This window comes from Haliaeetus albicilla, chromosome 3 (genome assembly GCF_947461875.1).
Source record: "Haliaeetus albicilla chromosome 3, bHalAlb1.1, whole genome shotgun sequence".
Lineage (NCBI taxonomy): Eukaryota > Metazoa > Chordata > Aves > Accipitriformes > Accipitridae > Haliaeetus > Haliaeetus albicilla.
The window spans coordinates 65,013,153-65,038,392 of NC_091485.1; the positions used below are offsets into that span (position 1 = coordinate 65,013,153).

General features: G+C 39.8%; 1 protein-coding gene across 4 annotated transcripts in view; it reads right to left on the bottom strand.

Annotated features, from left to right (window-relative positions):
* TMEM65 (transmembrane protein 65) overlaps positions 1-25,240 on the bottom strand; it is a 34,752-nt gene that overhangs the window by 8,129 nt on the left and 1,383 nt on the right. For 2 of the 4 annotated variants that reach the window (XM_069780008.1, XM_069780009.1), the window contains exons 2-4: positions 22,734-22,973; positions 3,333-3,377; positions 1,156-1,223 (exon numbers count right to left, since the gene is read on the bottom strand). In XM_069780008.1, coding sequence (XP_069636109.1) covers positions 1,156-1,223; positions 3,333-3,377; positions 22,734-22,973 — 353 coding nt within the window. Of the gene's footprint in view, positions 1-1,155; positions 1,224-3,332; positions 3,378-17,946; positions 18,028-22,733; positions 22,974-25,240 lie in introns of all 4 variants that reach the window. The other 2 variants (XM_069780010.1, XM_069780011.1) reach the window with 2 other exon arrangements.

Consider the following 25,240-nt stretch of genomic DNA (forward strand, 5'->3'; position numbering starts at 1 on the left):
CTACCCTCAGAGCATAAGTATTTCCCCCAGGACAAGAGCCTACTTCTGATATTCTTTTAATATTTTATATTGTTTCATAGTGGCCACCTGATGGACAAAACTATAATCCTTATCTCTGCATACTATTTTCCCCACTGTAATTCTTAGCTGAATGCACAGCTCTGAATATTCAAACTTCTACAAACACTGAGCAAATCAATAAAACACAGCATTGTAGCTCCTTACTTTTTCAGTTGAACAAAATCAGTGAACTGCACGATGAAACAGCAGCACACGGTCCAAAGATGAGAGACAATGTGCATGAATTAAAACAAGACCTGTTCCAGCTGGATATAGGAAAATGTTTTCCACTGTGAGGACAGCTGACCTTTGGAACAGGTTGCCCAGACAGCCTGTGCAGTCTCTGCCCTTGGATCTTCTCAAGACCCACAGGATAAAACCATGAACAACTTCATCCGACCTTACAGATGACCCTGCACTGAGCAGAAGTTAGACTAGAGACCCTGAGAAGGTCCCAAGCAGGAGCAAGACTAGAGGCCTAGTGGGTCCTCCAGTCCCTTCCCACCTGCATTATCCCATGATTAAGATCACACTGTCAACGATAATTCTACACAAGGAACAGTATCTTTGGCCTTTATCCATCTTCCTGTTCCGCTGGCCCATTTCATCTTCCAAATGAACAGGAAAATATCTCAACAGTGTTACTCAGGAATGCCAGGCTACATCAGTACAAATCAGCATCAGCACTAACATTGCCTGCATCACTCAGAACAAAGGAACTCATCAGTAAAAACCTTAAAGACTTATTCATCAACACATAATCACATTATCATCAGTTGGTACAAAAAAAAAAAAAGTATTGACTACATGATCATAAATGTGTCTTGCAGCACAAATTAGGAGAGGAAAGAAAAAAGCCTCTTCTCAATTCAGTAAAATTAGTTACAGTACTGTGCTTCAGAAGGAACAACACTCCCTTCCATTCTGCAAAGGCCGAATAGACCATGGACATTTTCTTTAAAAAAGAAAAATTAAAAGAGACATTAATGAGTCAATACAGAGGGAACAGTCTTCCTGAAGCTTTCATTTACTCATTTAGTAATTGAACAACATGAACCTTACTGACTTGATCAAGGAATTAAATAGCAAACTTACCGCAGCAATCATAATTGCGTTATCCAAAAATCCAAACCCTACAAAAGGTAATGCATTGTGGAAGAACACTAAAAGAAATAAGTAACAAACAGAAAATAAATATTTGTAAGAGTTCATTAGTTCACACGAACTACTGATATGTCAGTCTAATACTGCCTTTAAGAGAAACAAAGACAACACACACAAAATCCCTTTCCTACTACTTCTGTTAGTGACCTTTTTATTTCTGGCAATTTTGGTAAAACCCTTTGCTACACGTAAGTGTTACTAATGGCCTGCGAAGAACCAGTTAAACCAACTTACTCTTTGCAAATACCTGTACAATTTTGGATGGAAGCCAATTATGCCTACTACTGAGAGAGAAATATCTAGAACTACACAAACTTTGATACTATTTTACAGTCTTTCAACTGATGTTGCAATATCACTGAAGATTGCCAAACTGTCTCACTGACTCCCTGCATTCTTCTCTTGCTTGAAATAAAGCCCCTTCCTCTGCAAGTCCCCCTCTCTTCCTGTGCAAGAGGTCCATCTTCTTCACGCACTCCTAAAAATATTTTAAGACAATTGCCTGGAGCTAGGCAATTCTCATCAAAACTCCTCCAGCTAAATCTGCAAACGCTAAGGTGCTTTTCATTAGTGTGTCATACAGTGTTAATTATCTCACTGTTCAACCCAAACTTCTATATCTTGATTTTGTTCGGGCACCACACTGAGAGCAATTTAGACTTGAAGCTGCTCCTCAATACCTTGTTTAAGAAAACAAGTTCCACCTTTTGTTTCATACATTTTTTTCTTTTTGCTCCTGAAACTACAAGTAAACCCTATTGGAAAATATTTTCTATTGCAGGAACTTGGAACATGCTGGTCTGAAAAATTTCTAACAACAAGCCTTTTTGTCATGCTCCATTTTCTCTCTCAAATTTTAGCTTGTAAGCTTCTGATGGAGATGGGATTCAATTTGAAAAACATTGCCTCCAGCTGAGTTTCAAGGTGCTAACATCATAAAACTAAATGCAGCACCAAGGACAAACTACATGACTAAAAACTACATCTTAGAATGTTATAACTTTTCCTTTTTTTTTTTTTTTAACATTTAAAACACATCAGCTATTTAGGGTTTTTCTCCCCACTTCAGGTGGGACCAATAATTCCTATATTTTATAAACTTAGAGATGTAAACATATGAAGAGGGAAGAAAGCTGAGTGCATGAACCTTACAGTCATGTGGAAAGAAGCTGGTATGAGTCCATTTTGGGTTTACCTCTTTCAGGCAGCATGAATCCATGATCATATTAAAAACAAAGCCACACTCGAGATCTTTCATGCTCAGGTACTAGAATATGCTTGGACTTCTGTAACTATTTTGTAAGAACACACATACTTTCTTAAATACAAAGGTAAAAGACTAAAGCACTGAATGCAGGAAATTTTCCAATTTTTTTTTTTTAAACCACTGCAGGACAAAAAACTTAAAAACATAAATAACAAAAAAAAGCACACAGCGATGCGTAGTATTTTCAAAATGTGTGCACAAACTCTGGGGCTACAAATGGAACTCAAATTCTTACCGAAGTTGACAGAATTTTGGAATCCATGGAGTAAACAGAACCCCAGGGACCAAGCAAAAAAACCAAAGAAAAATAAGTGTAGATAACTAGAATAGGAAAATGTTCAACTAAATACATTGCTCACTGACAGAGTTTAAAAACACAGATATACACTGATTTGGGAACTAAATCAGAATCTGAATGACTATGGTGTTATAAAGAATACGAAATCTATTTCCAATTTCTCTGCAATTTTATCCTGCTTCTCAGTCCATTTAAAATATATGTGACAAGAAGCAAGTCAACAGTTTTAAAGTTAAATACAAAAACCCCCACAAGGTATTGCAGCATCAACACCGCTCGGTTTACAAAAACTGTCTGCTGCTGGCTTTGAACAGCGTGGTCTCGTTTGGGCTTTCTGTCCTACTTTCACTAAATGGTGCACATTCTCCAGCTGAGGTGTTATGAAATAAAGAAGGCTGGGTGACTGTTGGTGCTTGCTTTGGTTTTCTGTTACTCCATACAACAGGGATGAGGACAGATCAGCATTTGTAGGAGAAAGATGAAGCACTTGAAAGACAGACTGCACAAGTACTGAACCACATTCAACAAACATTCTTCTTTTACCATGTTTCAGTTGTCCTGGAGATGGTGGTGCAACCTCCAACTTCTCTAGAGAAGTCAAAATGAAATGAGAAAGTTAGCTAGTTCATCACAAATTCAGTGTATAGTACAATAAAGTGTTTACCAAATTACTAGCAGGCAAAAAGGCAGTTATGTTATTTAACAGCTTTAAAATTTGAAGAAAAATGCTTCACACCCATATTTTTATCATTTTTACAAAAGATAACATGATATTAAAAGCCACAAAATCTTAGAACGGTATGACAAGATTAAACTAGTATAGTAATTATGCAAAGTAACAGCATACATTAGAAGCAGCCCAATTGCCATCTTTATTACTGAAAATTAGAAAAACACACTAAAATTAGAAAAAACAGGACATCTAAAGAGAACTATATTTTATAATTTGTTTTCAGAGGTCCTCTAAGCATGCATCAGACAACTTTCTTTCCGCCAGAGACAGTCTGCAAAAAAACCCCTACCGTTTCTGTTCTGACAGAAGGCATCTTTTAATAACTAGTGTGAGAATAAAAGAAAAATACTATGACAACATTAGAGACCACTGATTTCAGTAACAGCAGCTCAAGTTTGGTCATTTGGTGCATATTTCAGGTATGCTGGCCTCAAACCATTAAGAGATTGGAAGGACCAGGATGTCACTTCTGAACCTGACAGTACTCTCTATAGGAAGTTAACACAGTCTATTAGAGGTGATGCACAAAATGCAGCACCAACAGCTACCCATTTCACAGGGGCAAGGGAAGGAAAACAAGCTACTTTTTTAGGCTTTTGCTTTTGTTGTTTTTCGGGGGGGAGGGGGAGGAGGAGGTGAGGGGGTAGGGGGTTTTGTTTATTTTTTTAAATGTGGATATTGAGCATAAGACCCCTTTTTAAAAGCAGAAAAAAAAAGTTGCCCCACTATCTTCCAGTATGATGAACCCTGAGCTTTTGACAAGTTGCTTCCATACTTTTGATTGGGTAGCTTCTATAGGCAAAAGTAAAAAATGGTAAAACATGAGAGAAGCCTACAACACTACCTCAAGTATTCAAATTTTACTTGGGGCAGACAAGTACATGAAAACACAATGCTGTAAACACAGGCTGTGAATCATTTGAGCGTATGTTTGAATAGTACAGACTAGAGTGAGTATCCCTCCATCCATGTCACTTCTATATTCAAAACTATCGTAAAGGAGAAACTAAAATATTCACTTAAATTAACTTTAGGGGAAAAAAAAAATGGTGAGTCCATAACACCAGTATTCAGCCAACCAGGACACCGACTTCCAAAACAATTTCATTAATTTAAGGTCTTAAACTGTGACAACTTCTGAGCTTTAGCAGTTATTGGAGAGCTGCTTCTTCCCTCTGCCCAATAGATAAACTACCTAAGCTCTACAAACACCAGTTGTACTTATCATGCAAGTGGGAGAAGTACAGCCCAAATACTACAGAAATAAAGACTTTTTTTTTTTTCTTTTCTTCTTTCTCCCCCCTAGAAAATGCCAAGGAATTCACAGATTCAAACCTCAGGCTGGAGGAGGAACAAAATAACATCCCATGGTAAACAGAGAGGAGCCCTGCAAGAGCCAATCTTCCAAAGTCACAGGCACCACTAATGCCTGACAGCCAGAAAATACCAGACTAAAATTTTCAGCTTGTGTTCAGGAAAGATGGGACCAGGGATGGGACCTATTTTCCCCAACACAAACAACTTCTGCACTTGTTTGCATATGATCTCCCTCCATCCTCGCCGATTAAGCAAAGCTTTTACAGAAGCATGGAAAGCGAGAGCTGTCTATATACACCAGTACTGCCCTTTCAGCAGCTTTTCTCTGAGACAGCAAATGCATACAACACTGGGGAAAATCAGAGCCACTTTGAACCGAAGAGATTAACCAACGCCACTGTTTCCAAAAGCTCTAGATGCCCTGGGGGTGGCAAGGCACCCTAAGCTAGCACTGCCACATTCCTGATGAAGCCTTCCTAACCTCCTCTGCTCCATCCTGCTGGATGCCAGGGAGAGAATGAAAACCCAAAATCACAAACTCAAGCACAGGAGGTCACTGAGAAAGTGCTGCCCTCCACGGCTTTCTGCTCCGATGGGAAGCTATCACACCGACCAGCGTAGTTCCTTAGCTTCACGCGACACTGTCACTGAAACCATCCCCACTGAAGTACCATCTATTCTTCAAATCTAGTTCTCCACATACCAGGATTTCATGATAAAAAGCATAATAGCATAAACAAACTTCCAGGAAACACTCTGTTTACTTCTGAGGAAGACATCTTTTCATAGTTTGCCCCGATAATGACAACCAGTTAGTTTAGATAATTCCCAAGTGATGTATTTTGGGTACCAAGACAGAAGACAGAAGACTATTCGGTTTGTCACAAAATACTACAAAGCTCTAGAACAGTAGTCTTGTGGATTTAACTACAACCTATTTTTGAGTTTGATAGCACACAGCAGTCTACATAATTACACTCTATTCAGTGTAGCTAAAAAGCTATTAAAAAAAGCTAAAAACCAGTGTATAATTGATTTTAGAAACTTATTACCAAAAGGAGGAATTGAGGACAAGCGTTTGGTAGGAGGGGAAAAAGAAAAATCTTTTGCATCTATGAGTAATGGGAGTTTCAAGTCACATTAACTAAAAAGTACATAAACCTCCTTCAGAACGTAAGTCAAGGACTATCTTGGGCTGCTTTTAAAAGAAGGTAGGCTGGGGGACACTACTTTGGGTTAGAGGAAAGATGAGTTAGTGCAAGGTCTCTACCTTGCACTAACTCATCTTTCCTCAGGAAGGGATCAAATATAAGCAAAAATTACTTCATCATTGACAAAATCTGTTTCAGTAGCATGGGATTCCTGCTAAATAGCCATTTTATGAAGTAGGGCACCTAATGTGCTTCAACACCACTAGGGCAGTCAAACATGAAATGAGAGGTCACTAAGGACAGCATGGTGGCACCATGCTCTGGAGACCAGACTGCTCTTGTCTGGCCATAGGGAACTCTTGTGTAGGTTACAGCATCTTCCTGCCACGTAAGAACTGTTTTATAAAAGATGACAGTCTTGCTATACTCATCTGGAAGCGTGCCTGACATACAGCTTCCCTCCTCATTGAGATGAAAACAAATCTGGGGAAAAAAAAAAATCTGGGATCACATGTATTAATGAGACAGGGATAGAAGTCTGACAGAAGAAGTTCAGATAACTAGTGCAGGTCAACCCTGCTCACACTCCAGAGAGGGAAGCTCCAATCCTGACACCCTCTCTGCCCGAGCCAAGACACACATCTTTAGCCTAACGAGGGCATCTAGTCCCATCCCTGCTCAAAGGAGGGCCAAATCAGACCAGGTTGCTCAGGACCTTGTCACACAGTACCTGCAGGGCCAGGCTCAAGAAAAAAGCTGTCCCCTGTGGAGCACCAAAACAAGCCTTTAAGCGCAAAGACGACTTCACTGACGGCTGAAGTACGCTCTGCCACTGCGAGGTACAGAGCACTGCCTGCTACAGGGAAGGGGGCTGAATCAGCTCAACTCTACTTGCAGAGGCCAAGGCTTAGTTTAAGCTGTGACACTGGGAGGAAAAAAAAAAAAAAAAGAATTAAGGCAGAAAGAATTAAATAACCACTGTGGCACGGAAAGCCAATAGCCTTTTAAAGAATCACTTCCAACATCACCTCTTTAAAGCATAACATACCTTAAAATTCTGCAAGATATGAAGGCACCTAAGGAATACATCTCACAAAGCCAAAAAAATTCCTTTAAAATCAATTTTTTAAAACTCTAGATAGCAAAATGTATTTCAGAATAGGGTATTTATTCATAGGAAGCTCTTCTGACTATTTGAATTTTCAAGGCTCAGCAAAAAAAACCCAAGAAAAAAATCTTCAGAGAGTACAGCAAAGGAAATATGTCCTTTTCTAGTTTTACTGGAGGGAAAACAAAAATCCAAATTGCAAAACCCCCTTTCAAGAACTGAATTCAGTCAGAATCCAACAGTTCAGAGTTTAAACGTCTGGGGAAAAAAAATAAAGTGCCCCAGTACTGCATTTCACGACAGCCATTCGCCAGCTCGTCCTATGCCATAGTGCTGAATAAGACACCATAATTCATCTTATCGCAGAAGGAATAAAATGAAATGGCAGAGTAAGGAATACTGCTGTTTTCTAACTGACATTCATTAGCATAAATGAAGTTATAAACCAAGGTTCAAGTGCAATACAGGTCATGAGCCCTGAATTAGCAAAATCTGGGGAGCAGAAAAAAATTAACTGCCTTAAATCTGTTCTTGATCTTCTTTGAATTTACAGTATCACTTTTTTGCTAACTAAATGTTTACTTTTTTTTTTTAATAGATAGAACCCAGGGGGGAATATAAAACTGTCAATATAAATGATACTATTATCCACAACTTGGCCCAAATCCAGCAGGTTAAATTAACTCTGCCAATTCTACCTGATTTTAACCAAGATAGTACTTGCAGTTTAGTTTTAAGATTATTATTCTTAGCTGACAAACCCCCCCAACTAATAGGGGTGCATTTATTTAGACAGTTGGTAAAAAAACTCAACCAAAACCCAAAGAGCCATCATCACCAGTTTTTGAGTTATCAATTTTTTAAGAGCTGGCATACAAGAGAACTTGCAAGCCTAAAAGCATGTATTATTAAGTTTTATTCAAATTGCAGCTAACGCTGCCATAAAATTTTATAGCTAAATCTGTTACTGTCACCCAGGGGCAGGAAACACGTAACAGTGGTAACAGGTACTATGGCCAGGGCTACCCTAGGAAGATACATCCTACAGCTGAGTATTGGTAAATCCAAGACAAAAATATGACCAGTGTTTTACAGATTTTGAAATAGTGACCAAATTGTTAAGATTAATAATTTAACAATTAATATCAAGAACATGAGGAAGAAGAATATGAAAAATATTAATAATCTAGATCCATTATGACCTCATTGTAGGCTCTGAAGGTAGTGTCTCATCCAGAAGTTAGGGAAGGTTTTGTCTCAAATTCATCAATTGGTTTCCTCCAAAAAGCCTTTCCAGGTCATTTCAGCAAATCATTCAGATATGCATCATGAAGACAGCAAGGGCTTCACTTGCACAGAACAAGAAATCAAAGCAATTGTTGTGTCTAGTAAAAAGAGGTACTCCTTTACACATGAGTTCCTAAGAGGATCTTTATCCCCAAAATTCTGGATTGGAGCCTAGAAATGAGATGTGTGCTATTGCTTTGTTCACTATCTACAGGTGGATCCTTAAGAGTAAATTCTCGCTATGATGTATGAGTTCATTCATGGAATAAGCTCATAAAGCACATCCCCTTCTCCTTTTGTTCCTCCTCTGTTTTTCCTTGACATTTTAACAAAAACTGCAAAAATCTCATTACATACAGAAAAACACAAAGTTGAAAAACCATGTCCATTGATCTTCAACTGGGTTCCCTTAATATTTCAGATGGGAAAAAACAATCCATGGGCTGACAGCAAAGAAAAAATTCTGCATCATTTGTTATAACTCACAAATGGTTTCCTGTTACTACAGCAATTAAGGCATGAAAGGATGCTGACTCGTGCAGTGCTAAATATAAACTTGGCTGTTAGCCCGTTCAGTCACATGCACACAAGAAGAGAAAGCTAAGTGAGGCAATAGTAAGAGAAGAATAGAGGACATGATAGAATAATTTCTCAACTACCCCTAAAAAATAACTACGTCCAAACAAATATTTTGTGTAAATACAAATAGAACATTAAAGATTTTTTTTATATACTCTCTGTAACACTGTAGAAAATGACACAGTGATCACATTCCATCTCCCTCCCTGAAAAACCTTTAAGTAGCAGAAGAGATTATCATCTTTATTTGAAACTACTGTCATATCTACTGGACAAAGCATTCAACAAGCTTGGCAGGACTGCTCTTTGCTCCCTGGCACCAGCCAACCACTTCCCTTCAGAACAAAACCCAGGAGTGGTTTCAGGCATACTTCATTCCTGGGATCCCCTCCGAGCAGGTGGGCAACCCAGACATACGGGCCCCAGGACAAATCCAGAGCTAAGTGCCATGTACAATGGATGCAGCCAAACTGCTCCAAAGGAAAAAAAAAAAACCAAAAAAACCACAAACAAAAAACCAACACAAACAAAACACACACATCCCCCCCCCATGATTGGGAATACAACTACTCTGCACCACCTCATCTAGTGGCCGGTAGTTACTCCCTAGAACGGATGCATGTATCAGCAGAAATGTACATTATTTCTCACCAGATGCAGGACAGCCTAGGCTTAAATATCACAGAACTTAATTTCAACCTTATCTGCAGTGCTTACTGGATATTAGTCATCAAATATTGTGAGTACACAATACACTTATCCTAGTATCCCTTCTGAAAACGTGATACACCATTCATATCCTTTTAAAGATGTTTAACAAAACACAGAGACCTAAGGTGGAAACCCTGACCAGAATCTAGGAGAAAGCATAAAATGAAAACAGGTATCCAGAGACTTGAATCATTGTCGTCTTCATTAAGAGGGGTTTTTTCCCAATCTAATCTAATTCTCTATCAGTGCCTTATAAACTTAAAGGTCAGCCTTTCATTTCCACTCCAGCAGGTTTTGGCACCAAGCCAAAATAGGATTTCCAGTGGTTTGCTTAACAAGGTCTCCAACCACAGCTGAAAGAAATAAGACACTTGCCTCAAGATTCAAGGCAGTTAATGAGCTAAAATGATGACAATTCAGAAAGGACTTGCAGTTTGTAACAGAGATGCAGGGTAAGGACAGAAATACAGAGTTTGAGCTGTCTCCTTCAGAGAGAAATGGAAAATGTCAGAAAAACAGCTGAAGTGTTTGTATAAAAGTGCCAGAAACATAACATTGATAGGAGAGTGAACAGGAACAATAATGTGGTATTCTGATCTGTGCATTCCAGAAGTGAATGGTTATATATTATTTAACAAAAAGATAAAAAATAAGAAGGTACTTAAGGGCTGCCAAGAAATATACTGGCTGTTGCAATTCCCTGACTGGAGTGAGCCATCCACAGAGTCAAAAATCTCTGCCTCAAAAAAATCAAAGTAATACCCATCGTCCCAAATGGAGGTTGGCTCTTCCTTCCCTCCTCACTCTCTCCGTTTCAACGCTCAGGGACTGCAATGAGTTCCCAGGAGCTAGAGGAGGGACACCTCCCAGTGGCATAGCAAACTCTATCTTCAGATGAACAAATCTACCCCGGGGATTATTAACACCCTCTCCACTAGCTATGGAAAAAGACTGGATAAGTACTTCAGACTAACAGTGGAATTCATCTCATCCAAATATATTCATCTAACTGTGTTTCAGTAAGATGAGGTGTTGGCACTTCTCTATCAGCACTGATTTTTCTTAAGCCTCTCTGGTTCTAGGTAAGTATCTATCAATCATTTCACCCGTTTGCAGTTGAGCAGAGCAGCAGCTCAGCAACAGTGTTGAGCTGGAAACAAGTAAGACCACAGAATCTATGAATTATCAGGGTGTGAGATTAGGTTTTCAGCTGTCCTCCAAAGCAGGTTCACGTAAGAGGATAAGCAAAGCAATTCTGTGGGACACCGCAGAAGATCTGTTAACAAGAATTATCAGAGGTCTGCACACAACCAAAGAGATCTGATCTAGTAGAGGGCTTTCATCGCCTTGAAATAGAGCAGCGTTAGGCATCAGTGATGCCTATATATGAGTGCTCATGAAATATCTAGGGAGTTATATATACAATTATAATATCCTTTATTTAACAAGGTTCCCCCCAGGCCCTGTTTTTAAAGAGAAAATCTAAGAAGGTGGCAAGAGATGGGTTTGTCTGTTTATTCCCACCCTCATCTCCCTTATGCCCTTCCCCCACCTGCCCAAAACCACACTTGTTTCCCAAGAAAGGAGGAGGGGGGAGGTAATTTATGAATAACAGGGCGCAGCATTGGCTTTCAAGCCCAGGCACATGATCCTGTGCTTGCAGCCAGCAGCACATCCCCTTGGAGGACGAAGCTGACTAATGACAGCCTGTGCAGCACCAGGGGAACCAGGACACTCCCTCCTCCGCTGCCCTAGCACAAAACTGAGCGTACTGATAACGTGGGGGGCTTATGCCTCATAGCAGAGGTAGCGGACCAGGTCCATGCTATACTCGCTGGCTTTTTTCAACATGCTTGTTGTTTACACTGTCATTCCCAGGCACAGAATGCGAGATTTTGCCTTTTGCAGTACCCAAGGGTCTTGAAATGAGAAAAAGTGACTTACTTGGTTGTTATCAAGAGAGATGCTTACTGTAAGAGCAAATCCAAGGCTGGCAACAGGAGTGCTTCCCACAGTCGCTGGTACCAGCAGCACCAGCACCTGTACTCAGTCAGACAGCAATAACCCTTCCAACAGCCAACACGACGTGCAGGCAGTTACAGCAGTGCAGTAGCACCAGGAGGGCAAACGGTAAGTTTGATGTGTTCGGTAGGATTTCCCCCCCCACCACCACCTTTAAGAGAACTCTAGTATGATCTTTACAGAAAGCTGAAGACAAACTGCTATTAAATCACATACCACTAAGGACCAGCCTTTTCTTAAGCAGAAAGTTTCATTCCCTGCCTGAGGATGACCTTGGAAGCAAGTAAGACCGCAGAAATAAGCTTCTCTGAAATAATTTTAAATGCATGTAGAGTTTATTCCTTGTCATCTGTTTCAGAATTAAGACAGCTACACAGAATGAGAAAGAAAGAGGGGACAGATAAACTGAATGATGTTCAAACATTTTGTTACAGACTCGTATTTGGTGTAATTACACTCCTAATTTTTCACTGCATTGAGGCAATAAAGACAAAAGTATGAGCTCCGTCAAAGTCCTTAAGAAACTATTCATACCTGTCAGCAAAAGGACTGCCATAAGAAACCACTGACAATTTAAGTTCCAGCCATAAATTATACTCAGATAATTCATACCTCTCTATATAAATGCCTAATGAATACAGAACGCAGTAGCAATTAAGCTATTCTTAACACTTAATCTACTGCTAGAGGTAGCGCAGTGGATTCATCACCTGGGTACCTTTCTTCTTCCCTTCCCCACATAACTTAGCAAAGCCTCTGGCTGCATTTGTGAAACTAGTCAGACTTCAACATCAGACTCTCTGCATAGTCAAAGCTAAGCCGCAATGTCAGCTGTCTTTAGCAAACAGCTGAAGAAATGAGTTATATGATATAATGTAAAAACAAATAAAATACACTTTACATGGAACTTTACCTCAAAATATTTTCTTTTGGCTTTTATGTTATAAGAACATGGAATATCTGCTGGGTTGTTTTGCAGCTGCATTATTTATTAATTTATTCTGCATGTGAATTTTAAGTTCTACTAAAAAAATTCACTCTGTTCATGAAAATGATCTGAAACTAAGATTGTTGATTCTGTAAATAAAGTCATGTAAATAAGGAGAAGCAGAGGACAACGACTACTGTGCTCTACTCTTCCTATAAGTGAACAGTTCTAAATTCACTTTTAATCTTTCAACCAATTGCCTTTATTCCACAAAACAAAAAAAGGAAAACTCTTCTCCCAGTCAGTGTTTCCGCAGCCTTTGGTAAGCACGAGCCCTCTCTCAGGAGGATTAACTAACTCGGCTGCAAGTGCACCTCTGCAGCTTCCAACTGCACAGCTAACACAAGCTTCAGCTCATGTCACACCCCTGCAAGTCACAGCCACACACACGCTCCCTCTAAAGCCACTTCGGGACCTCTGCTCTATGAAGTACTACACATCTGGTCTGTTTATTTAATCCCAATGTTGCTTAATCTTCCCAGGAAACTACCCAACCCCAGTTTATGAAAGACAAGGTTTTGCTACTTAGCACAGTCTTTGTTTTTCAACTTTGCACGTTTTCCCTTTTCCACTTTATTATTTTTTTACCTGTTCTTTTGTCACAATTTCACTGTGAGCGTGCAGCAGACTCCCATGAGTGCTGAAATTACACCCTTCACCTCCAGTTCTGCTAATCAGCTTGAGAATTAGTAAATCGTGAACACAAACCACAGCTGAATCCAAGGTTTTCTGCACACATAAACCTGTTTTGTTTTCTACATGGGAGGAAATATGAAGCTAGTCTATTTAACACTTTTCCCTTTGGCAGTGGAAAGCATGCTGTGGCACTAGTGTACTGCCTGCATCCGTGACATACCTGTAATGCCTGTATTTACTGGAGACCTTAATGAAATTTGCACATTTTGATGCTGTACAACGGGGGCTGATCTCAGTGTGCCTCCAGCATCCTTCCCTCCCACATTCTCATCTGCTCCTCCAAAATCTGGGCAATGTTTACACAGCCTCTTACCCAGCAGGGAGGAAGGAGATGGATTCAGGCTGAGGATGCCTTTTCCAGTGCTGAAGCAAAGTGCTGTGGGATACAGGGGGCAGCCACTGATTCCAGTAGGAATAATCCTGGATAGAGAGTTAGAGGAAGGGAGAATAGGGACAGCTCCCTGCCTTATCACAAGATGAATTTTGAGGTCAAAAATGCTCCCGCATATAATTGCAAGTACTTGGCAATATTAAAAATGTAATCAAAACAGTATTGCTCACTATCACAAGTCACTATATGTGCTGTTAGTGACACAGAGGGATCCCAGAACAGAGGCACAAAAACCCTCATGGCACTTCCCATAAGAAAACAGGAAAGACAGAACCTTAAGTCAAATACAAAACTGTGCCTTGAAGTGACCTAAACTCATGTTGCTGCTGCAAGGGGTGATTCGATACTTTTCCTCCTGTTCCTAAATTCCCTCCTGATCATGTATTTGGGACTTTTCCTTTATTCTAGCACTTGTGCTCAGCCAGGTGTACAGCCAGGCCCAGAGAAGAACTGCAGTGCTAACATGGAAAGCAGAAAGGGAACTTTCACACCCAGAGGTTTTTGGGGCAGGGGGGAAGAACAGGACACTCCCTTTACAACAATGCGGGTGAAGCCAACAGTAAATCCACACCCATACAGACAAGTTGCATCTTCTACACATCAGATTGTCCACAGCTCACCTGTGCATGCTCTTATCCCACCACGGGGAAGCCATCTAAATGTTTTTCCTCCATGGCTGGGAAAGAATAATTAAAGTGAGCTTTTTTTTTAACTGAGGTTTTAACACAAAAGGTCAGACATAAATCACAGTAACACTCAGCCATGTTAGTGTCCAACTGCAAAAACCTATATAAGCATGGAAACAAGGCTGATACAATAGGTTCCTAGCATCCAACCCAGAGAAGTAAACCAACAGTAAAAACATTATGAGTCCAAAGACTTTTTTTCTTTCTGATAAACCAGATCTAATAAACAAGTAAATGACAAGTCATATATATTTCCCACTGGAACGAGCCACTGGTGCTGTATCAGAACCACAAAGGCACCTTTGTTATGTTCCTTCTGTTCAGGGACAGGGAGACAGAATCACAAGAAGTCTGTCCGACATTTTCAAGAGGAAAAGGTCACCAGGCTGATTACTTAAAACAGCACTGCCACTTTTGCAGCTACCTATTTACTTTACTCCATGAAATAATATAAACAGGTAATAGGAAAACTGGGGGGGAGGAGTGGATTTCAAGCTGCTCTCCCATCTCCTCTCTGGCAAAAAATCTTTATTAGGCAAGATGGCTGTGGATCCAGCTGACAGTTCTTAAATTCTTACATCTCTTCATCTCGGACAAAACAGTTTAATATTTGTAACATCACATCTTTACTTGTGGTTTGTAAAAATCAGCCTGTTTCCAGGACGTAATGAAGCAAACAAACAGCTGGATTGAAAGGCTATTTGCAATCTGAAAATACAAGCTGATGGTATTGAAAAGAGCAGCTGGCTAAAGAAATCGGGTTTGTTCCATGCACGTTTCTCTCCAGTCTTTCTTGAAACCCAATACAGCAAATAAAACACAGTTTCTACCCATTCAGCTTGCTATGAGAGGTGGGATAATATCCTAATGGAGACTGATGATTCACACTCTTAGCGTAAGATGAGTTACAGTGAACTGGCCAGCACTAAGGGACAGATCACTGCATAGACTCAAAAGCTATCAAGAGCAAATAATGGAAAGGCATGAAGAAAAAAAGTTATTTTAACAGTACAATAACCAGAAACTGACAACATCTAGAAGAAAAATGCAGCAGCTCAAAATGCAACAATTACCTGTTGGTTCACAGTAAGCATTTGGACCTGAAGAAAATACCAGAGCTTTGTGGCAATATAACTTTACATACAACATCACACCCTGAAGCAGACAGACCTCTGTGGCATGGACAAGAATCACATACCATGTCCCGTGTCTCCTTCTAACCCTGACTGAAGGCTTTCCAGAAAGTTTTGAGAAAACATCTGGTGTCCAGCCAAGAGGTCCCAGACTATGTCCAAGAAGTCAGCTTTGGGAACCAGTGCCTGGGCCACAACTGAGACCCATGTCTCTGGCTCCTCTCAGTTCAAGTTGGCCTCACTGTAGAAGCCTTTTTCTCTCAAACTTTCCTATTCTTTTTGAAATGAAAAAGAGTTTTCAAGGCTTCGTCCTTCCCCCAGGTCATGCAGAAGCCTTTCACCAAAATCACTGCCAAACAGTAAGGCAAGTTTTCATTCTGGAAATGCTATGCTCCTATCTGACATCCTAAAAGCTACAAAGTATTCAGCAAGCATGTTGAGGAAAGGTTTTATCCCTGGGTACAAACAGGAGGAGAGAATAACACAAGCCACCTGCTCTTTATGTCTGCTTTAAGGCAATAGGAGAGTTGATACAGAATATGCACCATCTCCAAACTTGTAATATTGCAGTCTTAAATATACTCCTATTTGCTCTTTTTATTATCTAGGGAGAAACATGTAAGTTAAAAGAATGACCTGTTGAAATTTGCCAAAAGCTGAAGCATCTCAGTTTAATTTTGACAAAAAAACCTCAAAGAATACCCAAAAAAGCAATGAGCATGGTGAGCCCATCACATACAAATGGAAACTGGCAAATGATGCAGCAAAAAAAGCATAGCAAGTAGCAAGTATCAGTATGTATTATGGCTGCTAAGGCAGATTTTATTAATAATTAACATACAAATATCTAAGAATCCAAAGTAAATGAACACTGGAAAAACCAGCTATGATTCTATATCCCTTAGTTTTGAATAAAATATGCACTCTGCTGGGTTAAATGCTCCCCGTTTCAGAGGGAGCAAGGGTTTTGTTTCAGGCATGGGTGAGTCACATCCCAAAAATTCCAAGGGGCTTGTTTGATTTAAAGGAAGTTCTCATACACAGTGACAAAACAGAAACAAGAGCACGTGCCTTCAGGTTTTTGAAATAACACCATGCTAATTTAAGGAGAAAGAAAGAAGGAGGGGGACACTAGACAGCTCATACACACAAGTCTAGCTTTCCCCAAAATCAGCCACTTGTAAAAAAAAAATAAATAAACACCACCAGAGAGATCGAAGACAGCTTCCTTAAGTACTTTTTTTGCATGATATACTTATCTCATTTTTCCATTTACTTTTTCTTTTTAGAAAAGACTTTCTCCCAGAGACACCAGCTGCCTCTCTATTTCTGTATTTGGATTGATTAAATAATAAATAAGGCTGACTAAAGCTAAGAGTTTTCAGTCGCATGAGTTAGCTTTAAATAATTTCTTTCTTAGAGAAACTGGTAGACTTCAGTTTCTTTTGATTTAAATTACATACTGAAACAGTAACTCTGTGTTCACAGAATAAACATGATCCATTTCATTCATGCCTATTACAGGGAGATCTAAGTGTTTCTAATCTATCACTCTGAAAGGTTTAAGTTGCACTGTAAGTAAAAGTTGCATTTCAAGTGATCTTTCCTAAAAAGACCTAAGTCAAAAGCACTTCTCATACCAGACAAGACAGCTAAAAGGAAAATCTGCCTCCTGATAACTATAAAATGTATGATTTTACACAAGACACATGCAGTTAAAGAACAATGGCTCAAGGTTTAGATATTTTTTAATTTGTGATTTAAATGATGTTAGTGCATGACAACAATTTTGTACACATCACATGCTTAAACACATGCAAAAGATGGAAAACAAATTTTAATTGGAGCAATCTTCTATTTTATCTTTTCTAAAACATTAATTGCAAGGAAGGGCAAAGGCAGCTAGCTAAATAATGATATTTTTTAACAGTAATATTATTTCTGCATTATATTTGGACCATGTAATTTAATGCACGGCACTTTCCTAGGAAAAGGTATAAAGTAGATAACACTGAGCTTCTTCAAGTAAATGAAGCTGTTTCATAGTCTGAAATATCTGGTCATGTATTATGTAGAAACTATGGTATAGCTCAGGAGTTTCCACAAGACCCAGAGTCGAAACACTTCTTTGGTCACATTTAAGAGTAAGTCTCTGAAGTACTATGGGGATCACTGAAATTCCTGAGACTGAAGGCTTTATATTAATATAAATTAAAAAAAACTGTGCACTTTTATTTCTTGTAGCAATACATGCCAACTGCATCAAAACAAGCAAGCAGAAAGTCTGTCAAACCAGCAACCTGCTGGCCTTATGCAATGCCACATCTTAGCAAACACTTTTTTTTTCTACTGTACCAAAAGTACTGCTCGTCTCTGGTGATACTACCTCCTTCGCTGGCTTCTCAAGTGGTACCAATGGTTTAGGATATCTGGATGCTACAATGAGTTTTCAAAAGCAAGACAGCAATAAGTCATTATTTAAAATCTTCCAATCGATACTGGAGTATCCACCAGCAAGGAAAGAACCTTTATAAACACTAAGACAAATAGATTTTCTAGGTCTTACACCGATTCCACGTGCAGACTCTCCTCTGCCAAAAACATACAGCAAAATTTCTGTGTTTAAGCAGAGAACTCAGACTAGAACCTGCTTTAAGTTACACGAGCAAGCAGAATTTCAGAATATGGAAGAAAACCAAACCACGACAGCAAAACCAACATGAATTTCAGAAAACAGTACCTCGCTGAATATCGTTCAAAGGTAGACAGTAACAGTGACATCTGACACTTTCAGAGAACAGTTTCAGGATAGTTTTATCACAAGTGACCAAGCACCATTTTTCTTGTTTATGATATTAAACCTCAGCCTCTTCTAATACTTAAGTAATATACACATGTCCCTGTCTCAAAGTACTATCTATATTGGCACAAACAGAATAAGCCTCACAAAGACAGTTTAAAGCAGAAAAAGAGAATTACCAAATTTATTCAAAGTCAAAATTTTATGAAAATTTTTCAATATAGTTAACATTTCCATAAGACACTATGTGTGTATTGAGATGACAAGAGGATGAAAAATTCAACTTCCCCAAGCTACCTAAATTTGCAGTTTTATTGTTACTTAAAAAGGAAGTCCAAATAAATCATACACATCCAGTTGAAATAAAGCTTAAACACGAAGGAACATTGCAATAAAGACATGCAACGTCTGACTAATGAAACACAGTAAGTGGTAGAATGAACAATAGAAATATTTTCTGCTGCCCAAGAATACATTTTGGAGGTGAGGTTTTGTTCACGCATTTTTCGCTTTGGAGTTTTAGGATTTGGTTGGTGGTTTGGGTTTGGCGGGGGCGGGGGGGGGTGCTGGTATTTTTTAACTCCACTTTCACTTTTGAAAGGTTTCTTGGGGAATGGGGCATGCCTCTCAACAGGACTTCAGAAGTATTAAATCTCTTAACTAAGGCACCCCCATGCAGTGTCCAGACCTTCCTACGTACTTTGTCTTTTCTGATAATGGGCATCCATATTCTTAATGTAAGAAAAGAGAATCTAAATAAAATCTAACTAAATTTCATAAGTGAGAATCCAATCTAAAGACAAAAAGGAGATGGAACTCCCACCTCTACCTGTTACTCAACAGAGTAGCTGCAGGGTTCACTTGATCAACCAGCCTTGTCCCCGGTCACAACAGCTACGTAACCACTGTGAGCTGTCAGCAGAGCGAGAACGCAGCTTCTGCGGGCCAGGCTTCGTCCCAGCTCCCTGAAGAGGGCAGAAGGCAGAGCCCTGCTCTTCAGCAGCAAGGCCTGGGAAAGCCACAGCAGATTTATGCATTGAGTATTCCAGATATAGAAGTACATGACAGCTAAGGGGATGAATGCAGCTTATGATTTCTCCCTCTCTTCACCAAGCCTTTCTCCCTCTCTTCACCAAGCCTTTAAGAAAAATAGTGTCAGAATAACTAGAAAGATACACAGCTCCTATTCCTTGCTCCTTTCCCACCCACCCCCTGGCAAAATGGTATCAATTTCAAGTAAACGGCCAGGATTTAATATTGGTGTTAACTAACACCTAGGGTTCAAAGTCTTTTGTAATAGCTTACTTTATCACAGGTAATAAAATACTTGGCATTACATAGATGACCACCATTTGAAACAGAACAGTTCCATCAATAGATTTTAAAGAAAATGATCAGCAGAGTCTGTGTAGCACTCTTCCTCCTGCACCCTGCCTTCACAATAGGGCTCGATGATTTTGGAAACTAAAAAAAGTTTCAGAAGCAAAGAAAGAAGTAGTACATGTTTCCATCTGAAAAGTAATATTCCTTTCATCACTGAGTATTTTTGACTCAGCAGTGAGATTAGCCATAGTCCTGGTGTATGCTGTGATGGTCTAAGAACATAAAGGGGCTACAGGCAGGCAGGCTGGTAAGAGTTTGTCATTTTACCAGCTTGACAGGGCACTTCAAGCTTCTGAATTAGATGCTTGCCAGCAGTCTGCCAGAAGACCTTCTCCTAGAATAGCAATCAAACACTAGAGTTAAAAAAAAAAAAATTTCTTGACCTAGGTCACAGCAATGGAAAGGTAGATGATCTTTCTCCACACACAGCTCAGAGCTCACCTCCGTACATTAGGCCTGTAGAAGAGAGAGGGAGAGAGAACCGTCCCCCCCAGGTGCCATTGTACCTGCCAAAGCCCACCAGCAAGACTCTTCCCTCTTCTCCCAGCTCAGTGGGCTGGGCAGTCCTTGCAAGAAAACTCACACTTGTACTGTGAAATCACTCTTCAAACAAGACAAGTACTTCCAGAAGGATCAAATTATGCTTTGTTATGTTAACAGAGATTTAAGTTCTAACAAGAAGAGGTACTAAAACCTGAGTGGTTCTAAACCACCATGGCAGAGGAACAGGTTTGTTCCTCTTGGCAAGAAGCATCTGACTCATCCAACAAAGCAATCTTTTTCATAGGACATCATGTTTGGAGTGTCTAAAAACCTCAGTGAAATCTGTTTGTCTTTGATGACATTTGCAGTCTCCTGAATTAACTCTTCTTTTTAAAGTTGTGGAAGTAGAGGCACCTAGGCTCGAACACTCCCTAAACTATTCCAGTAAACTGGAGAGTTCATAAATTTAACACCAGATCAGAAACCAGAGATGTTTCTTCTGGCACCAAAGACAAAAATGGCTTAAAGCTCGCAAATTCCCACAAAGAGATCTTGCCCCCGCTGTCAGCCCTATTGAACACATGGAGGTGGTGCCCTTTACCTGCACACTAACTTTTGGTTTTTTTAAACAAACACAAGATGCAGTAACTTGAAATTATGAACATTTTTCTATCAGAATGCACCAGTTTGGTCAGATTATTTATTAAACCATGTATGATATAACATACCAATGCCTTCAAAGAGAATCTAGCTAGAGACTGCATTCCCTAAAACCTGCAAATTAAACCAACAAAACTAGCTGTCAAGACTGCATTGCTACCGCATTTTTGCATGTTTTCCAGTTAATACGCAACCTCAGCAGGCAGAGAACCAAGCAATTAAACTCCAGAAGGCCTTTTATTTAGTGATCACATCACAAAAAACCTTTCCATTTAAAACATAAAATGCAACTTGGTGCTTTCAAGAAATTGTGTTCAATGTATGTGCATTATATATTTAAAAATATATAATTTATATATACACAAAGATATATTGTGTATATATATTTTATGTATATGTACACAAAGATAGGAAAAAAGGAATTGTTTTCCCAGCTTTGCAGTAAAACATAGGAAAGTAATGGCTTCTTTCACTATCAAGACCCGAGATTTCTTAGACGCCCTAGATAGCCATCATGTTAGTATTATTAATGGAAAATGGTTACATATGGGCTCAAGAATATTTTAACCCAGCACAGATAAGAACAACAGTACCCTTAGAAGCAATAAAGAGGCAGCAGACATGCTAAGTTCAGTATTTCTTACCTAAGCAAGTCAAACCCTTTAGTATTTTTCCTCCTTGTTACCAGGCTTGCTGCACTGCTTAGAAGTGCTCTCATGAATCATTTCATATCATGCGTTGAAAACTAAAGGTAGAAAACCTGAATATAAGCCCCTTAAGAAAGAACTTATATCTTCTCTCCAATATCACTCTTTTATAATAGAAAATTGCTGTAGAAGGTCAGAAGTATTAAATCATTCTCCACATTGCCAGTAAGATTTTTACACTTTCATGTCCCCCATACAAGAAAGGAGCAACTGGAAGGAGGATTTGACTGTTGCCAACAAAACTTGATTATGGGGCACCACTTCCACAAACAGGAAAGCAGAACTATTGCATTTTAAATGAACTGGCCTACCTGCTACTTCAGTGTTCCTGTAACTATGAGAAAGAAAAATACAAGATATTTGTATTCAAGTCCACATGCATCATCTCCATATGGTGTGGCTGACGTGCTCACAAGAAACAGAAGCTGTAATTTAAAAACTTTGTTTCAAGCCTCTTCCTAGGAAAATGTGAGACCTTATTCACCTTTCTAAGATTGGAAAAAGGGGGGGGGGGGGGGGGGCAGGGACAGGGGAAGAAAAAGACTTTAAAAAGCCTTTAATGAAGAAGGAAAACTAAATCCAGGTGAGACAGTCTTGCAGCTGTCTTGAAAAAGAGCAACTTAGTGATGTTCTGACTAACTTTTAAGATAGTAAGATACAGATTATAGTCTAAATCAGGACAGTTCTCAAAATATCTTCTGAGAACAATTCCATCCAGATTCAGTTTCACAGCCTTCCCCCCAGCTTCCCCTAGGCAAAAGCTATCTATTAATTTCAACTCGGGCTCCCAGCTTCACAGCCATCCTTTATCACAAGCTCACAGATAAAGGTCTGTCTTCTGACTAATGCACTAAAACAAACAGAAGAATCTCAGTGTTAATTAATAAAGCTAAACTGTTTAAACTGACTGCTAGTGCTCGGCATCTGGAAGCTCTAAGAGTCCAGACAAACATCCAGGTAAGACAGGTGACAAGGTGATGGCAGGAACACATTCACAAACCTCTCCCCACCTACAACTTTTCTGACTACAGCGCAAACAGACGAGTTAAGTTTCAAAAATGCTTCAGAGACTCACCTAACTTACAGGTCAACAGCTACAACTCACCTACCTGAGGACCGTCCTTCAGCGTAGCAGCCGCAGCAAAGGATGGATTTCCCTGCAGCCTCTGCCATTAGCGGAGGCCACCGATAGTGTGTCCTGTCATATTTCGCGCTAGGGCAATTAGTTGATGGAACTGCATCCTTCTGGTGGTAGGCCTGGGAATGGGCTGAGGAACAGGCCCCATTTGGTTCTTGATGTGCCCAGGTCTCCCCATATTGCTGACAGCTTCCCCTAGCTGATATGGGGTCTGTTAGGGCACAGAAGAGGCAGTGAAGGAAGAAGGTCAAAACTTAACCCAATAAGGACTGCATTAAGAAGGGTACGGACTAAGACCTCCCTTTCCATACAGAACTATGAAAAGATCACAGGCACAAAACAAGCTTAAGCACAGTGGCAAAACTGCATAGGCATTTCACGATTGAGGAGAGACTGATTTTCCAGGCTCAAACAGGACACTGGAATTTACTCAGTAGGTAGACGAGTGAATTTGAAGGCTGCATTTGGATCACTTTCATTGGAAATCAACGCAAAAGTAAAACAAGCAACCTCATCTAAAGAATCAGCTACTGGGAGCTACAGCATGCTGCTACTAAAGGAGAAGATCAAGAAGAAACCCAAGATCTCTAAAACCATTTTATCTTGATTGAACTCATCAGTTGTAAAAACCAAAAATGACAGTAGTAGAGCGGAGAAAGTACTTGGAAAGCAGGGCACAAATACCTCTCACCCCCCATCTGCTACTCACAATCACAACCTGTGTACCTAGTTAGATCATTCCTACGCAGCCACCACTTCAACAGCAGGAAAGAGCAAACATACAAATTATCACCTAACCATAATAAAGCACGTTAAGTACAGAATATCAACATCTAGCCCAGAAATCATATCATTTTCTTTCCAGTGCAGCCCTTTTATTCACTTTGTCTTCTTCTGGCACTCCTTGGTGCTGAGTGACAATACACATCTGACACTCCTCAAGAGCCTGGCTCTACACCCACTGCCTTTCTTCGTGTAAAATCTGAATTCTGCCAATATCAACCCTCTACAGAAAACAGCTATGGGCAATCCATCCCACCCAGGGACTCCTGGCATTACCATTCACTTCCTTAGCCCACAGCCGCTCACACAAATGCGCACCAAAGAGGATCCAGTGCTATGGTGGTGCATCTAAAGAAAGCAGAGCACCTATTTTACCAGCGCTGAATGAATTCTGTGCCATGTTTCCTCTCTTGCTCACGTGATTTTACTTCTCTAGAATATCAGGGAATGTACACAAGGTATGCCCTATAGTTTTAAGATTTTTTTTTTTTCCTCTAGTAAGTCTGTTGAATAAAAATTAGAAGCCCTTCTTGGTTATTTTTCCCTTTCCACAACACATGAAGAAATACAATTTCTTAGAGTTAAAAGCTGACAGCTGTTATCATGCTGCAGGCTGGTAAAAATAAATAAAAAAAAAAGAGCTGGCTAAAGGGAAAGGTTATTTTTGAAAAAGTCTTATCAAGCTACTAGTTGGGCTGATCAAGAATCTGACTCCAAGGACCACGGTCTGATGGCATTACAACACTTTATGCAGCCCTTATCTGTGAGAATACAAAGGCCATAACTGAGGTTTTGTTGAAATGATCCCTCCAGTGAGATTAATGCTCACAGTTTCAGGCACAAGCAAATTGCAGTTTCCACTAGTGGAATAAATTTGCAGTTTACTAATAAGGTCCCATGCAGTAAAGTCTCTAAACTCAAACTAATGCTTTTGTTACTCTGCCTTCTAAATCCTGAATCATCAGAAAGTCACAGCATTTTATAGAAACAGACTTTCATATTATAGCTAACAGCAACTGAGCAACAAGATATTAAATAGGACCATCTGTTGAATTATCTCTGTATAAACCTTGAGACATTATACTGAAACGCATTTTAAAGTCTCATTTTGATATCGACCGCATGATCCTCCAGGTACACAGAAGCACTGCGAGCAGCCCAGTTTCAGCTGAGCAGTAACTGCTGAGTTAGAAACTCGCACAAAAACCTCATGGCAAGCACCCCTCAGAAGCTGAGAAGTATTTATTTAGGAAGAGTATTAGTTGTTAGTATTCAAAAGTTAGTGTCAACAGCTCAAAGCATACTTCTATATTGGAAAACAAACACAACTGATTCATGCTCTGCTAAACAGCAGCACTGCTTCTAAAATGAACCATTTAAGTGAACTACTCTCGCTCTGATTAGACACACTACTGTTTATATGCAAGTGTGCTATAAACAAAACCAAAGAGGTACCTGAAAGGGTTCTGTCTCTTCATGAAAGCAGCTTTCCCACAGCTGACCCCTGGACCTGTTCTCTGCCCACCACAAGATTTATTCCAGACAAGTACAGAAGAGCCACAAGGGACGGAAATGCCCTTTCCAAGGGCACGCTACTATCAAAGTCACAAAGAGGCCTAGATCAAATGCACACTGATCTCTTGAGTACCTGCTATCAACCTACGTTGCAACAGGGACTGTAAATTACAGCTAAGC